The 17956-nt window shown below is 38.4% G+C and overlaps 1 protein-coding gene across 2 annotated transcripts; it reads right to left on the bottom strand.

Moving 5' to 3' along the window:
• Positions 1–1765: 1765 nt before the first annotated feature.
• On the bottom strand, positions 1766–16475 carry slc5a5 (solute carrier family 5 member 5). 2 transcript variants are annotated; one of them, XM_072389294.1, is made up of 17 exons: positions 16098–16470; positions 13616–14040; positions 12790–12855; positions 12571–12622; positions 11427–11494; positions 11074–11228; positions 10735–10875; positions 8454–8583; positions 8026–8114; positions 7295–7404; positions 6524–6594; positions 6071–6157; positions 3997–4199; positions 3533–3630; positions 3179–3264; positions 2798–2893; positions 1766–2614 (listed from the first exon to the last, which is right to left on the bottom strand). In XM_072389294.1, exons 2-17 carry the CDS (start codon positions 13979–13981, stop codon positions 2546–2548), a joined length of 1887 nt encoding a protein of 628 aa, XP_072245395.1. In that variant the 5' UTR covers positions 13982–14040; positions 16098–16470; the 3' UTR covers positions 1766–2545. The 2 variants fall into 2 exon arrangements, 1 of the variants encoding a protein (XP_072245395.1); XR_011916930.1 differs by lacking the exons at positions 1766–2614; positions 3533–3630 and having other exon boundaries at positions 2808–2893; positions 16098–16475.
• Positions 16476–17956: the final 1481 nt, after the last annotated feature.

The following is a 17956-nucleotide window of genomic DNA, read 5'->3' as shown; positions in this document are numbered from 1 at the left end:
TGTACTATTATAGATGTGATGTTTTTTGTTTCTTTTTTACATTCTAGCGCTATTTTTCTGATACAGTCATGACTTTATGGATGTATTTTGTTTGTAGAGGAAAAACACTTTCAGTAATTCAAGAAAAGTATGCAGCAAACATGTAAAATGGTCAAACTTGTGCTGTCTTTTGCAACTTTTTATTGATTTTTATCCTTCTTGTACTCAGTGTTTAACCAAGTATCCCAGTTATAATGTACCATAGAAAAAGTTCTATGAGTTGTGGATTAATAAAGCTTAGAAATTAGTCATTGCTATTAAGTTCTAGGTTGCTAGAAGGACTACATTTCAGCTCATACGTTTGCTCTCACACAGATTATTGTTGATAAAACTCTGAATTTACTATATTATACCCATCTTTTAACCTCTAGCTCAATTCCAAGCAAGCTTTTTATATAGAATGATAGATTAGTTTACGGAAAATACAGCTCAGCTACAAGATAAAATGCAAAGCAAATATATAGTATAGATAACCAATAAGTAAGCATGGCAGTAGACATGACCTCCATGACACTATAAGTACTTATAGGTCGTATGTAGGACACCTAACGGCTGACTATTGTGCTTAGTTGTGTTGAAGTAAGGCAGTACTATTGGTGGCCACATGGCGGCGACACCTCCGACTCTGAGGTGCCACTATTCTTTTGTAAGTATAGGCTTCTCTCCTGACGCAGAGCATGATGGAGCAAACCGGTGAGCCCCCTCAAAACAGCAGCCCGGCTGATAACGAACCCTCTGCCTGCGGCCTCTACAGTAAACGCTTAAAAGAGCTTGAGAATGCCGCCCTGCAAACTTCCTTAATATCACGAATGGAGACGGAATCCGGGGCGGACGCTGGGAGCTGCACGGCGCAGCAGCCCGGGGAAGGCGAGCAGTCCAACGGCTTGTCCTTGAACTACCAGCCGGCCCCTCAGCAGCGCGACGCGGACACCGAGGTGGAGGAAGTGGCGCCGGTGACGAATGTGGCTAAGGAGCGGGTCGAAGAAGAAAGGACGCTGACCGACCACTTAAACAAAAGGCTGCTTTCGTCGTTCCTGGAAAAGCTTAACGAAAGAGATCTGGCGCTCCCCGGCGTTCAGCGCCTGGACTGCGCTGTCGCCGACGAGGACTCGAACAGGGCCGCGGATGAGTGGTGAAACAGCGGGCTGAGGAACAGTAGCAGCAGCAGCTACACGGTTGAGGGATTCAGGACCAACGTGCGCGGAAGCACAATTTCTCAACGTTAAAGAGAGACCTGCAGTTAGTCTCACCTGTCAAATCTAGGAGATGGAGTGTCTGGAAATGTTATGTTTACTTCTGTTTGTCAGAATGGATGAATGGTTAAGAAAAATGCAATAAATGACCTCATGTGATTCTGAAGTGCCTTTGTACTTTTTTCTAGATGTGCCTGGCAGCCATGATGGATGCAACTACAGTCGTTTGTTCACCAACATTTATCACCAGATGTCAGTATACGCCACATAATTGGTCATAATTGTGACATACACATACTGCACTTTCTGCACCAGAGTTAGTATTTTTAGGGGCATGTGAAACTAGAAATGAAATAGGGAACGAGAAGGTTACACACTAGAAATGACATGCTAAATATGCCCACCCACCCCTATAAAATCTAACTTTTTAAGGCATAAGGCAAACCCTCTAAATGTAAACAGTTTATTATGATTGCTGAAATTGTTGTTTCAGGTTCACATTTGGTGGATGTGTCCTTCATACACATACATACACAACAGCTATACGCTAATCAATTAATTAAAAATGTTCATACTGGAGCTAAGACCAAATGACACACACAAAACAATTTGTGACTCAGTACAGCCTGAACAGCAGCAGTTTCTATCCAGTTGGTGGATTCTACCCATGGATGCATTCACAGAGATGTTGTAATGTGGAATAAAGTATATTTTATTTATATTTGTCACAACAGCTGTGAATTCAAGATGCAACATAGACAAATTTAGATTTACAGAGGAGGTGTTTCCTTCATACTTCATGTTGAGAGTAAAACCAAAAGCCGTTTAAGTTTCAATAACAAAGAACAGTCCAACTCTCACTTTAAGAATAAGCTTTTGGCTTGTTTGAATGAAACTAGATACGGTAATAGATATAGCATGACTGCAGAATGAGGAAGTAAGAACTGAATTGCTGTTAATCACAATCTACACTTTGTGTCACACTTCTTTTGACACTGGTTGGCATGCAGGTGTGCTTCTGTTCAGATATGGAAACATACCAGATTGAGATGAAGAGACTTTTCAACATACCTGAATAAATATGATTTTCGACTGCACTTGGCACAGGATTAGAGGCGTGAATGTAAATCCAAATATGTGGCAGGCTGACAATGAAACCACAAATGATACAGTGCCAAAACAAACAACCCTTTTAAGAGCTGAACTCAAGCAGGAAATGTCCCTGTGATTCGGAATGCTATAAAGGGAAACTGACATTTCAAAGTCCAAATTCTAAATAGAATTCAACATTTCTGTTATTTCTTCTTTTTTGTTTACTGCACATCTTCTCGGCGCAGATTCATCAAAGGCACCACCTGTGTTTTCTCTGATACTTTGTTTCCCTGCAAGAAAGACCAGAAACCTGGATTTAAAACAGCAAAACTGCTGGTGGAAACTCCCTGAACAGTACTTTATTTCTCACTTGATCCTTGATTAAAGTCCAGCTCCGCCTCTAACTTCAGTAACTTGTACTGCTACAATAAAGGAGATCATTGATTTATTCATTGTTTATTTGGTTCTTTTACCTGGTTATTACTTCTCAGGTTCACAGGCGTCTGCGCTGTATCACAGTACTCTGCATTTTGCAGAAGGCAGGGACACATCCTGACCATTGTAACATTCTTAGGGACAAACACAGACAACACATCACATGTATTTACAAGACTTGGTTATACTGAATTCATAAAATGAAGAAATTCCAACATAAAGTCTTTGTTACACAGTGTTATAGTCCAGGGTGGTACATAACGCTAAGAAAATGAACAGCTAAATGTTCTCAGACCAAAAGAAAAGTCTGAGTGGGTTGATGTCCTACAGGTCCATTACTTATTCTACAAATTCAATATTTGTGCTTTAAAACAGATACTACATGTTTGGAAGCCCTAAGCTTGTGGTAGCATACTTACACTGCATTCAGATGGGACCTCCACTTCCTTTTTATTCAGGTCCCACCACAACAAACCCTCTTTAATTTGACTCCTCTTTGTTGGTCCTGTGTTAAGAGAGAAATTTGTGAACTCATATGGCATCACAAAAAGTGGAAGCTAACCAGCTTTTATTGCACCGTGACTTTGTTGGATTGCTTTGTTCGTAGCTTGATGCCCTAAAGTGTAACTGAGTGCAGTTTGTTGAATTAAATTCATTAGATTGAATTAAAACAGACTTACTGAGAGGTGAGTTCTCGTGAATCAATGCTTTTCATAACAAAACACACATCTCTCAGTGTTGTGTCTTCATCTTTTTTTCTTTAATCTTGTTACCTGTTGCGTAGCTCACGATCAGCCCAACGAGTATGACCGAACTAGTGGCTATGGCTCCAAAGTAGAGGTAAGACATGGAGTAGAAGTTATAGATGCCACTAGATTTTGGGAACAACAGAGTGAAATGTGTATTACCGTTTTTATAGTACTTTGCTAAACAGTTTTGGCACACCTGGTCAAAACTTTTCCTGTAAATAGTTGATTGAAAAGTAAATGAACTGATTTCCAAAATGCAAACATTTAAGATGAATAATTCCTTTAAACAGTTTCAGCCAAATGAGTGCATTATTATTATCTATTTATTTATTTGCATTGAACTACGGTATTTTCTACGGAGTGAAAAAGGCAAAGGAATCTTCTAAAGGACTGAAGCCATCAGAGAACATCAGAAAACTCCAGTTGAAATGATTTTGTTTGGGCTTTGGTTTGCTCACAGTCATCATTAGGAAAGTAAACTCACTGACCTTTGGTCATTGGGGTGAAGTGGGGTGGAGATGGAGTGTTGATCATGGTTAGAGCTGCTGCTCAGGGTGACGTTAGTGGCTTCACAGCCTCCTGTGAGGCTGGCCAGGACACCCATGGTCTCCTCACTGGGTGGGTAAAGAGTTGAACCCACAGCCAGCCACAGAGAGACCCCATAGCCCACTAATAACCCAGAAAATGCCCCCTGGAAGAAGGATAAAAAAAAAGATCTGTTAAAATGTTAATGGGGCCTCTGGTTAACCGCTGTCTGAAAATGCACATGTTTGTCCAGTGTTTCTGACCTCAGTGTGCTCCGATCTGCAAAGAACAGGAGCTGAGCTGTGTGGCAGTTAAGTTTAGTTAATCAGCCTTTTCCCAGCATCGATAAATTTTGTTAATTCCGCCCCTGGGGCATGTTCAAATGCTGGGTAAATGTGTGCATGAAGAAATAAGTTAAGTGCCAGCAGACTATTTCATCTGCTGTGGAAAATGCTGTATAACCCTATTTTTATATTTTTTTCTAGTTCTGTACACCAGTTTGGGAATAACAAGAGTCTTTGCACTGCTTATTGTTTGATTCAGGGTACTGCGTCTGCTTGTTGGCCTGGTCTGGGAGGAATGGCAGTTTAATTTAAAATAAAGTCGCATTAGATGCACTTCATTCTCACAGAGGCTTCATAAACCAATTATCCAATTACTGCACTGAAATGTTGTGCATATACAAATCTAATTTCAACAATCTGTGGGACGTTAAGGCCTCAGGCACCTCCTGTAGTCTTTGGCAAACTTCGAGTTGGGAACCACTTATTTACATATCCAGTGGTTTCAGTCATTTAACAAAGTTTCTCCATGCTTCATTCTCTCTTTCTTTCTTTGCCAAAATGCCAGCTAAAATGTGCTAGGACCAGGTCTGTTTTCTAGATGTATACCATGATGAGAAAATGTTTTTTTGCTTTGTCTCTCCGTTGGATCAGGAGAATAGCAAACCTTTTCACAGGGAGTCTGCAGTAACAAGAGATAAACTGACATCTACATATGAGTAAAACATTTATTGAGTAAATGAATCGAGATAAAGCAGAGACACCTCCCTTCTGTTTGGCTCAAACACCTCATTCAGAACTGTTACGTTAATGATTTATGAAATGATTTTGTTGGGATTTAGTTAGTATTTAGATAGAATCTTTGAGCCAGAAAGGAGTGTTTACATGAAGTAAATATTTGCCTAAACTACAAGACTATCTGTCAGTTTCCTTGATAAATAAATTTGGTCAGCTAATCAGTACCCAAATGATGAAGGAAACTGAATATATCACAAGTCAGGAATGGGACTGAAAGTGTTTAGATTAATAATACAGTTTTGGTGTATGTTTAAAAGTGACTGACATAAATAGATTTAAACAGACCTTTATCTCATTAATTTACATTTACAAAGCACGTCACATGTTCACTTCACTTCTGTGTTCTGTAGTGATTGCTCTTGATCTTTCCATAAATTGTTAAACAGGCTTTAATTAACTCAATGTTGATGAGACACGTTGCGATGCAAAAGCTGACAACTGTTTGTACTGCCAAGGTCTGCAGGTGTTTGACGCTGTGCTGGTTTTGGGGTTGGGTTGGGTTGGATGTTATTTAATAGCAATTGCCACAAGAGGACAAACCAGGCTTTACAACAAGTGGGAGCTTCACAGGGAAACAGGGAGACAAGCCTATAGCAATACCTCTTTGCATCAACTCACAGGATGTTGGAAGGGGATAGATCATGATATGAAAAAAATCAATGTTAAAGCACAATTTATCTTTTAATGGCCATAAAAGTCTGCTGCTACATCCAGTCCAGTCCAAAAGAAACCCTTTCTCAATAAATGCAGTGTGTTTAATTGTTGAATGTATGGTTGGAGTAATGCATGTACTGTTTTGAGGTGTCGTGTGAAAAGCCGTAACATTTAGTGAGTATATATTGTAGTTTAGTTTGAGTCATTATTTCAGTGCTTCACTCTTGTCCTTTGAATTCCAGGTTTGTACTTCATATATATGTCCTAAACATTTTTCTGGATAATTAGTTCACCAGTCACTCACCAGCTTGTTTGTTGCTGGGACGAACATTCCCAAAATGAAGACGCCCAGTAACGGACCGCTGACCACCCCCATGACAGTGAACGAACCCTGAAGTGAGAAGACAAACGTTGATCTGGAAAATCAGCGTAAATGTTATATTGTAGTTCAGAATGAATCATTTTTCTGGACTTCAGAAGTCAGAAATTAAATAGAAATGGTTCGACTATCTAGCTCTACAAAACCTTTGTGTAATGATTTCTGTCTCATTTAATGTGTTGTTTAATTCAACAAAACTGAGAATAATAAACATGATGCGTATGATACTGAGAGCTTTATTCAGTGAACATTCATTTCATGAGCTACATGTAGGATGCAGCCCTGACAAGTCATATTATCTCCCTTTGAAAGCATTTGTGTTGCTGCGTTCTTACAAACATGAAAACTCATCAGGAATCATCTACAAATGTATCATACCTGAAGAACTCCCCAATCCAGCAAGGAGGAGAGAGCAGCTACGGTGATACAGCCAGCTCCGTACAGAAAAGCTTAGACCAAAAACAGAGAAGGCAGGTACAATATTTCTGTGCAGAACTTTGCAAAACATGAAATCTTCATATTCATATGAAAGGATAACTTTTCAAGTGTGATTTAAGGAAGCTTGCACCAGAGTTGAGTCAGGTGATGGTAGTTTGATTAGGCTGACATTTCCAGAAAACGTACAAATTTGCCTTTAACCTTTTAGTTAAATATCACTTTTAAACAGGCATTATCAATATCTACAGACCAAAACACCTCTTTACCTCAACTGGATGGAAATTATTACGGGATGAAAATTGGGGATGATGTAGCTCTGAGCAATAGAAAAATATAAGCAGATTAACCTTGAAAATACATCCGTCCAGTTATTTTAGTACTGATAAAACAGAAGATTCAAAAGACCATTCGTGATCAGTGAATGCTATGTTGGTTGTTTATGAAAGTTCCTCATTGGTGGTCCTTTTTACATTCATGTACCAAAGTGACCCTTGATTAGAGAAACTGTTGGAGTTAACCCTCCCAGGCAAGGTCAGGTAGAAATGTTTGACCAGAAGGAGAGTCAGAGGAATTCTGCCAGAGCAAATGAAACACAAGTGTACAGATTCTTCTCATTTTCAGGGCTAAATTATGCTATTTTTCAGAAAAAATAAGTTTAAGAATACAAACTCCTTTGAATGGATTTTCAGTAGTGAGTAATAATCAACCTACACAGTCCTTTGGAAACAAGGATCAGTTTCTTTTGCGTCATGTGAAGATGGGGTCTCAGCAGATCTTCCATTGTCACTGCAGCCATGGCGTTGATACTTGTTGACGCTGTGCTGTTATAAATGACACTTGGTAATCCATAATTCTACATGTGGATCTCAGAGATTATTTATATGCAAAATGAATTAATTCTTGAATTATTTCTGACTAACATAGCCACTAACTAAGGCGGAGTGCCCAAATTTCTACTTCAAACCAGGAAAGATGGTGAAGTTTAACATTTAATATCCATTATCTTGACAGTTATATTCAAAGATGATCCAATATCAAATATAGAGTTTAGAGGATAAATCCAGTAAGCAATCTTTTAGCACCAAAACTACATGCCACCAGACAAGGTGGCTTAAAGAGGTTACGGTCAGTCTTCACAGTGGTAAAAATAAGAACTAATCTGGTTCATTTTAGTGTAAGAACAATCTAAATGTGAAAAAATGTTTGTCAGCCAGAAGTGCAGCCATAAAAGTTACATCTAATCCTGAACTCGTGCCTGCAATTACCAGATAAAAGTTGTGGATTACACAACATTTTCATCTGAAACGTAATGAAGGTGAAACATAAACACATGGTAGAGTGCAACTGACTCCGATTTTCACCAAAGTATTTCACCACTGGTTCCCTATATTGTTGCAAAACTTATCTGCATATTGTATATAGAGTAAGTAGGATTCAAGTACCTAAGAGTCCCACTGTATGCACAAGCAAGGAAAAGACCTGGAAATCCTGGATGATTTCTGAATATGTCCAACACGAAGAACGGCATGTACTTCATCAGAAAAGCAAACGGGTAAAAGTGGAAAAACAAATATTGGTGTGTTAGACAAAGACATTTCCTGCATATGTTCCTCTCTCAATCTAAATCAGACATTACAAAACAAAGAGTATATACCACAACAGTGCCACTCAGTAAAGTCTTGTGTAAAATATTCTATGAACTTCATCCTGATTTAAAGAATTACTTCTGATTATCAAATGAGTGCAGAAACAATTCATGATATCTGAAATGGAGATGACTTTCAACCGTAAATGATCAAGTAAATCCAGCACTTCTAGTGGGCCAGTGTGAGACAAGATAAGTTCTCCTTGTCTGGAGTAATCTGAGTACCAGATCAGGTGTAGAAATCCTCCCAGACTTCAGCGGATCACAGTCGCTGTAATAAGCAAACATGACGATGCCGCAGGTGGCCGCACTGGAGACAATGAGGCACAGACCCACCTGATTCACAAACAGAGCCCTGCAAAAAAAAGAAAACTTTATAAAACTTTAAATTTATGTATTTCCACTTTTCACCCATTTATCTGCTTTGGGGAAAAATAAAACAGATTTGCCAACTAGTTTTAGGCCCATGCAAGGAGATGCTCAATGTCCATGAGTTCGTCTTATCATTAAAGAGCCAATTTACAGGGTCATAACTTCATTTCTTGGTTCTACAAGAACAGGTACTTTATTCTTCAAAGAACACATTGTACATTGCTGCAGGATCTGCTCTGGTGAACTCATTGATCAAAATGGCAGAACTGTTTGAGGTGTGTTAAGCTCGCCAATTGGTAGGAATCATCCAAATGCATCACATGATGACATAGATAAGTAATGGAAGAAAATATGAACTACTGAACAGTTAAGATTCTCTGTGGGCGAGAACAACTTCCTTTGGTGCAGACTTTTTTTTTTCATCTCAGAAGTCCGTTGACCTGCATAAAAACTAAATAAAACACTGAAAGAAACTGAAAAATAAAAAAATTAATGAAAATAAATAGAACCCAAGTTAATCTATTGTAAAACAAAGCCAAAAATAAGCATGCACATCAAACTGAGATGACCTGTCAGGACCCATAATAATAATATTAATAATCATTGATAATAATAATATGGTAGAATAATGTCAAACTAAGCAAACAAGATGCTGATACTCAGATACCCTTGTAAATATTGGCACTGTGCTCCAAAGATGGCTTCTGTCTTTAGAGTTGAGGGTTTGCTACAAAGTAAATTCGCCACAGCAAGGCTGTCTTTGTCATGATAGTGGCTATCATCTTTCTTTTTTAACCCACTTTCTCCTTCAGTTGCTGCATAAAAGTGGCTGTATGACACCTAATTTGATGCTTCTTCGGCATAAAATGCCTGGTTTGCCCACCACTTATCTGAAGCATGATGAAAAGGGTGGTTGAATTGAAGCGTGTGCTGAATGTGAAAACAATAGTGCAGCATAAATCTACACTTTTGCTGCAAATAAGGCTAGCAAGTAATGCTGGCAGAAAATTGCACAAATTTGAAAGTAAATACTATAATATATAATAATATATTTTTTAAACAGTAACTACACTCAATTCATTTGTAACGTGTCAGCTGAACGTTAGAGCGCTTACATTCTAAACTAATCGTGTGTGTTCTATTAGCTGTAATATCAGCAGCATAAAAGAGATTCAGCAAATCAAGACAGTGATTGAAAACATGCGTCTGTGTTTTCTGCCTCACCAACTGAGTGTATGTGGGTTCCAGTGGCAACCCTATGCATTGACTTTGCTCTTCTGTGAGCTGTGTGGCTTTTTTTAGGCTGCATTGATGATACAGGCTCAAAGGGTTTGCAAAATATAACTTGTTCTTGAACCTGGGGGTTCACAATGCTCTAGAAAAGGTCAAAAGTCTTGATTTCATGATTTTAAGAGTAATCTAGTTTTGATTTGCTGTGGCAGTCAATGTAATGTGTCACAATCAGTCAAAATGTCAAGCTTCAACATAGGATAAAAAATGTAAAAATATTCTGCTGTGATTTTGTATCTGGGATATGGTAGGAAAAGAGTTTAGTTTAGTTGAATATTTTGTGTATGACCTCCTCCACCAGGCCAGGTTGTGTGTTCAGTTTAATGTTATCATGATGATCTGGCCAGGTTAAAAAAGACCCACCTTTGTGTCACTGAACACTCAGACTTTAGGCTCAACCTACCTCACTAACCTATTTATCTTGTTCAGTACAACACTCAGCACCATCGGTCAAATCAAACTAAGAACGCCAGGGGTTAAATGCAATCTTGAAGTGTTTCATATTGGCGTTTAATGAAGACACAAGTATTTGAAGAGATTTAGGTCAGTAAGATGTGTCAAAACCGATCAGAACTGAGGAAAACTGAACAACAACAAAAGGGCTCGGTGCACCAGATGGTATTTTAAGTTTGCACTGGTCCAAGGTCACATCTCCCGGGAATAACTTCCAAGAGTCCCTTAATTATGAAAACAAACACTTCACACACGTCGATGTCAGTGACATTGAACTGTTTTGTACTCAACACGCTGAATCTATAAACAAAACTGTGATGCAGATAACTGCTGACACAAGAAGATTCATGTGCAGGAACTTTATAGAAATGACAAGCAGGTCTCCACTTACAACTGGGCCGCCCGCTCTGATCGGCAAGAGATGTAGCGCTGGACTTGTGCTTGGTTTACTCCATACATGGACAACCAAACCAAGGTACCCCCAACAGAAAGGCTCCAGAAGGTGTAACGTTTCCGCGGGTCAACGTCAAAACTGTGGAGGAACGTCACGACCAATTGTTAAAGCATTATCATCCAGTGGGAAGTTATTTTCACTGCAGAACTGTGCTGCATGAGAGCTCGAAACTTTCAAGCCAACCTTCTTTTCTTTTTTTAAACTGCGCTTTATCTGGATGTGTGTGCACAATATTCAAATATCATGTGAATATTTGGGAGTTGAAAATGTACTCACTCATCAAAGTTGATACGCGATCCATTGTTTGCAATCTCTAGTACTCGTGCAGGACCACCGACCAGAACTGTGCCATGGATTAAAACTGCCACGAAGCCTGACAACATGACCATTATTTGGAACACGTCGGTCCAGATCACAGCCTTCATGCCACCCTGCACACAAAAGATGGAAGAAGCAGAGACAGGGATAGTGAGAAAATATAGAAAATGACAAGTACAAGCAGATTCACCATTTTGCTTTTGCTCCTGAGATTTTCCGAGTTTCATAAGGACTAGACATCAGTCCTGTCTTTCAATGAATAACTGACTTGCCGTACTGGTTTGATAAGAATATCAAAAGCATGTTCTTACCACTGTAGTGTACAAGGTGCAGATGATCCCCGTAGAAAACAGAGATACCCACATATTGAGTCCAGTGGCTGCAAAAGCAAATTTTTTTCATCATCAGTGAATTTGAAGATCACTTTAATTAGAAGAGTTTGAACTCTAAAAAAGTTTTTCAAGTTGTTTGAACAGCATCCACCACACTTGCCCAGTCTTTGTTTTAGCAAATACTTAAAACTTTGTTTAAGCAGTGGTCTTGTTCCATGAGCAACCCATCAGAGGTATTATGTGAACATAGGGCACATGAGGAGAGACAACAAGGGATTCAACTGAATAGAGATTCAACACGATCTTGATTTCTTCAGCAATGCTACTTTTTAATAATTGTCATTATATGATAACAGTTTTAATAGTGGAATACATTTAAATGTTTTGGATTATAATTAGATTACAAAGAACTGGTTTGAACAAGATTAGATTGGATTATAATCGGAACATAATGGGATGTATTTAATCGGGCATCGGCTTTTGCTGAGTGCCCACAATTTACAGTGAACTGTCACAAAGAAAAGTAAACTTAACTGAATCCAAATGAGCTGATGGATAACTAACTAATTACCTGACATCACTAAAATGGATTTGCATCATTTTCATATATGTATTCTAACACATTATCTTTACAACTGCACCCACGTGATGCAAACAGCAACGAGCAGGAAAACAATAAGTTGAAAGGAAAGTTTGATATTATAAAAATTTGGCTTTTTTTTTTCTTTTTATCTTAAAATCCTGCTGTGACCATGAGATCTAAGTGTTTCCTGGTACACTCAGTTTTACTGCAAAAAGCCAGTTCAAATAGAAATATTGCTGTAACTCATAATTCCTTTCGCTTCACTGATCCCGTTCTCACCATTTTAGAGTTCAGTTGATTCACACACGGACCTTGACCTTTGCAAAATGTCTGTTTTTGAGAATACATATTGTAGAACTTCATAAAAATCCATGACAAAGAACATGTCTGCACTCTGATTAGGTCAGAATTTGCATGTAGAAAATCCCGAGGGATCAATCATACATGAAAGGAATGTGGAAATTACAACCAAAATGGAGAAAGAATAAAGATATCCCGTTATTCTCTCCAGACAGAGAGGAATTACTTGTTCTCTCTTACCCTCATTGAGGATCAAGGCTGGTGCGTAGATGACAATACCCGTGTAAAGCAGCTGAGAAAATATAACACAAACAGATCACAAGTAAATGCCAGGAGGGAACTGGACATGAGCCATTTTAGGCATTTGCATTAAACATTTGTGAAGGCATAGGAATCTCTTTGAGAGGGCTGAATATTTAGATTTTTGAGTGACACAGATCATAACGATGCCTGTCTTACCGTTGCAATAAGAAACTGGATACTGCCCAACAGCTGCATCCCTCTGCCAAACCTCATCTTCAGATACTGTGGAGGGAAGAGTAATAACTTCATAGAGAATCTCTGCATATATCCCTCATCCTTCTTCGCCTCCTATATTTGCCCCGTTTGATAACCCACAGGTACATTTCATGAGCTACTGAGAAATCATGACCCTGTTTCTGCACTGTAATAAGACAAGTATGTGTTCTTGATCATTTGGGGTTTATTTTGATTGAACCCTCGAATCTACAGCCACTTGGTCAAACAAATGAACCGCATATTCTTATTCCAAAACAGCAGAAACCAAAATCTCTTTATCAATGCAAATTGATCACATGAAACAGGATGATTTCTTTCACCAGAGATTCTGACAAGATCAATAGGCTGCACATAGCTTTTTTTTTTATCAAAGCCAGGGAAGGCAAGGGTAAAGGTTGACTTTTATCTACAATAAAGTATACAAACTGGTATTACAATGGAATTGGACTGCTCAGTGTCTGCTCTGCTATAATCTGTAAACTTGGCAGCATTCTACATTTACTCCAGTAATCATAGTTGCAGTCTTGAATGGTTTCAGTGGTTGATAGTAGGCAGCAAAGTACTCAAAATTGGTCACGCAGTATAATAAATGGCACGAGCAGTTAGGGATCCCTGTGAATAGACTGTGATTAAATTCTTTTAATTATGAATATGTCAAACAACTTCTTGAGAAATCTGAGGTGCTTTTGATTAAGTCCTCCTCATGACAATAGAATCCTGTTCAGTTAATTTAACAGCTGAAAAACAACGGGAGGCTTACTATCACCTGATTGGTGCTGGTGATGCCCAGTCGAAAGAAAACTGGCAGGAAGAGATAAGCTGTCAGCACGGAATTGATGCTTTGTCCGAGGCACATGTAGAGGAATTTAAAGCCATAGCGAAACCCCTCAGAGGGAACACCCAGAACCTGGACTGCTGACATAAAACTGGCACATAGTGAAAGCCCAACAGGCACGGCTGGCATGCTCCGGCCCCCGGTGAAGAAGTCGTCCGGACTGGCTTCCCTTGGCCTCCTCTTCAGGGCCTGGAAAAGTCCAATCGCCATAGATATTGACAACATGGCAGCAAAGACAGCGTAGTCAGCCAGGACAAAGCCCTGTGCGGATGATTCATTAGCAGACTGCTTCTCCATTATGTGACTTTGATGCCGTCCGCCCTGTAGTTTCTTTTGGAGAAAGACGTCAGGTGGATCTGTTAGAGTGAGTTACAGGCAGTTAGTGACTTACTGACTGATAAAGACACAATGCATTCATGCATATTGGTGATATACATGTAATGTCAATAAAAAAAAAGTGCACTTGTCTATAAAGTTTTTTTGAAAAATGTTGGATGCAATAACTATCTAAGATCTATAACCACAAGAGTTAACATTAGTGTTTGAAATATTTCTTTTTTTTCAGATCTTTTCCCTGCTTTCGTTAGGGCACCACAAGTTTTTGAGTTGAGCATTGCATTTGCACTGGTCATCATTGTCAGCAGTCTTTCTGAAAACCGCGTAGTCACAAGGGGCAGATAATGATGAATTAAAGACTTTAATAAAGAAAGAACCAAATGTAAGGAGCTGCAAGTCACATAATCCCAAAAAGTCCAAAACCTGAATCCATAGGTGGAACAAAACTGATAGTGAACCAGGGGGAGATAACAAGGAGCTAGCAACTAACACAGAAGAAAAGAGAGTATAAATACACAGGATAATGACAACTGAAAACAAGTGAGGAGCAACAAACAGAGGAAGTAAAAGCGACTAAAGTGCATGAAGGAGCAAACTGTTTGAAAATAAAACAGAAAATAAGATCAGTAAAGTGGAGTGTCAAATCGAAAACAGATAGATTACAAAAACTACCAAAACCCATGGACCACAACAGTCACATGCTTGTCTTTTGATAAGAAGTCCTTGGCATTACATTTGAAAATAGTTGATGCTCCTTTGGCATTATTTTTCAGAATGCAGGGTAGTAATCTACAACCGTCAATGAGGACATTTAGTTATTCCACAAAATCCAGCGTTTTAGATTGGAGGGGTGACAGATGAATAAAACAAAAGTATTTTTATTTTGAAAACTGGAGTTCATACCACTTGAGGAGTCATTACTCTTAAACTTTCATTGCAACTCATTGGGTATGGGATTTGGCAATGAAACTACATGTTTAAGTTCAGGAGAACATAATGGTTTGGGTTAAACACATTATCAATTATCCCTTAAAATCTGCAAGTCTCTCCTTTTTTCATATAGCAGTGACCATTACCAGCAGATAATAAAAGTGTTCAGCAACATTAACGCATCTGAATGCCACAACAAAAGTAGACCCTTTCCTACAAACATATGCACTGCAGGCGTTAAAACTTGATGAGGGTAGATGATCAGGTCCACTGGCACTTTATGCTCTGAGGAGTTTTGTCTGCTCCTGTCACGTTACGCTAAAATGGAAAAAAAAAGCCCTTAGGATGGGACTATCTAACTAAATTAAGCTACAAAAGCGATGTTTACGTTCATTGGGCATGTCATTTTTTTTTTTTTGCACTTATGTTTTGCAGAGCACCTTCATTCAAGGTTATGCTATTTGCTGAAAAATACCATATGATGTCAAGTTTTCATGAATTTAGTGAAAAAACAAAACCATGGAAATCAAAAGATGTGAGTTACAATAACAGGGTTAGGATTATATAACAGATTGCTTTCCCATGAATTTTGTTGGTCAATGTCACAAGGAAAGTCTAACTTTAACTTAAAGTTTGTTTCACTCTCCATAAAACATCAGCACCAGCTTTTCTGAACAGAGCACGTTGCTGTCTCTTTGTCGGACAATCAGAAATATGCCCAATGCTGCATGCTGTGAAAAAAAGTCATAAAAAGTTCTCAGACTGTCTGCTTTCATTTGCATTTCTCTATGAAGTAACTAAGATAATATGAACAGTTTCTATGTGTGAACATTTTAACTGAGAAACCCTTGCTTTAGGTAACTTTAAACAGCAAACTGGATTACTTGAGCAATTACTTGAGAAAGGTAAAATCCTTTTAGGATGAATATAACAGCTGTAGTATTGGAATCCTGCTCCTACCACCTTGTCTTTTCATTCCACTAAATAGAGTACTGCCAACAGTTTACAGCATGCAAACAAGAAGTAAAGATGTTTCTTATTTGCGACATCGGTTGTAAACGTGTTTTTTCCAGTTTCAGAGTGGCTGAACAGAGTGAAGGTTTGATTTTTCCATCAGAAATTTGAATAAAACATTTCAAAGACTCACCGCTGCTCTACAGTGAGTTTAGTCCAGTCCAGTCAGTGAAGAAGGAATGTGCTGACAGACCTCTTCACTCCTCAGCAGCTTCTTTACCTGCACAGTCCTTCTCTGAAACACGTGTGTGTGTGAGAGAGAGTAACGTCTGAGTACATCACAAGAAGTCGCTGGCAGGTAAGCGCTCAGGTGAGAGTCTGAAGGAGGGCTCAGAAGTTTTACTATGTGGGATGGAACAGAATATCAAAGAGCATCGATGACCTTCTGGAGAATTAATGGCCAACTTTATGCAACACGTAATCCCTTACATGTGTTTGTTCTTAGATGTCAGCTAAATATGTGTGTGTGAGGGTGAGTGAGAGTGGGAGAGCAAGAGACGGGAGGTAAGGAAAGACTGCTGGCTGTGTTCTGAGAAAGTAGCCTGTGGTTTCTCTCGCTCTACATTGTACATCCTGGCCGAATTAGCTGGGACATTCAGTATTGCTCATTTATTTCTCTGTATATGAAGGAGTCGTGTCAGTTATGTAGCTCCTTTTAAACGTCTCATTTAACTTGAAAAAATATGTTAAAATGAAAAGAATTTAGGATTCCATCATTTTGTTTCTCTCTTCTTTTCTTCTGCCATGACCTCAAGCTTTATAAAGTTTATCAGTACTTTTACTACAACAGGCTAATCACATACAATCTGAACCAGGTTAAGAAAATCTAGACTTTGCAGTGGCACATTCTGTGAAGTGTCTAGATTTGGATATCTATTAAACTAGACGATGGAGAGTTTTATCACACCATTTGCATATCCTCTGGACTTGAACACGACAGCTAACACACACTTAAGATGGGTACAACTCCAGTATTACAGAGACAAAATGGCATCTCTTAGACACTGTTGCAAACAGACAGCAGCAAATGAAAGTGGTAAAAAGACAGAAAGAAGAACAGTCCACCTGCACAACAGCCCATTCAATTGTCAAAGGTAAAATATGTTGAATGAATGAACCAGAGCCAGCATTGGAGCTCAGTACCAAGGCGAAACACAGATCGTCACACCTCATCACACCACCCATGCATAATAAACATCCCATAAAGCTTATCATCTACCGGGGAACTACCTTGTTGTACAACAAAAAAAAAGTTTACAAGGAGCAGTCTATTCTGATGAAACAATGCTATGTCCAATTGATAAAGTAATAAACTCCAGCTGTCCTCTCCCATTTCACATGTGTAGAAAATCATAGATCTTTCACGAGCTGGTTGTTCCCACAAGATTAATCCCAGGGAACACCCTTTATGTTCAGTATCTTACCCAAGATCCAATAAGAACCCCTATTTGTATAACACTTCTTAAAATACTTTACAGAAAATGTATTAATATTATTGCTATTATCATTATTATTATTATGTTATGTAAAGCACAGAAAAAAGAGTCAGAAAACTCCAAATGTATTTAGGTAATTCTGATAAGCAAATTCTCATTGGCAGATCATAATTTATGACACTTTTCTGCATCTGTGTAATCTGTAGTATATTAAAACCTCAAATCTGCTTCAATTCATACATGCAAGCTTTTTACAACAGGGCTATTTTCAAATATGATGCAGGGGTTAATCAAAAATAATTATGATTTCATTTTAACCTTGGCAAAAAATTGAATTTATCAAAATTTAATTTAAATGGATCATAATCAAAAGGCCCTCAATGGTAGATCATTTTGTTGCTGAATAATTTATTTGAGGAAAAATTGCTAAAATGAAAATAAAAAAACTTAAAAATTCTAATTAGAGTAGACTAAATAGAAAAAAATAATATAATAATAAATAATAGAATTTGACAAATTGCTGGAAAATAGAAAGAGACATGGCATGTATAACATG

This window comes from Leuresthes tenuis, unplaced genomic scaffold (genome assembly GCF_036924035.1).
Source record: "Leuresthes tenuis unplaced genomic scaffold, fLeuTen1.0.hap1 SCAF_7, whole genome shotgun sequence".
In the NCBI taxonomy this organism is placed as follows: domain Eukaryota; kingdom Metazoa; phylum Chordata; class Actinopteri; order Atheriniformes; family Atherinopsidae; genus Leuresthes; species Leuresthes tenuis.
This window is presented reverse-complemented; position numbering and strand designations above follow the sequence as displayed.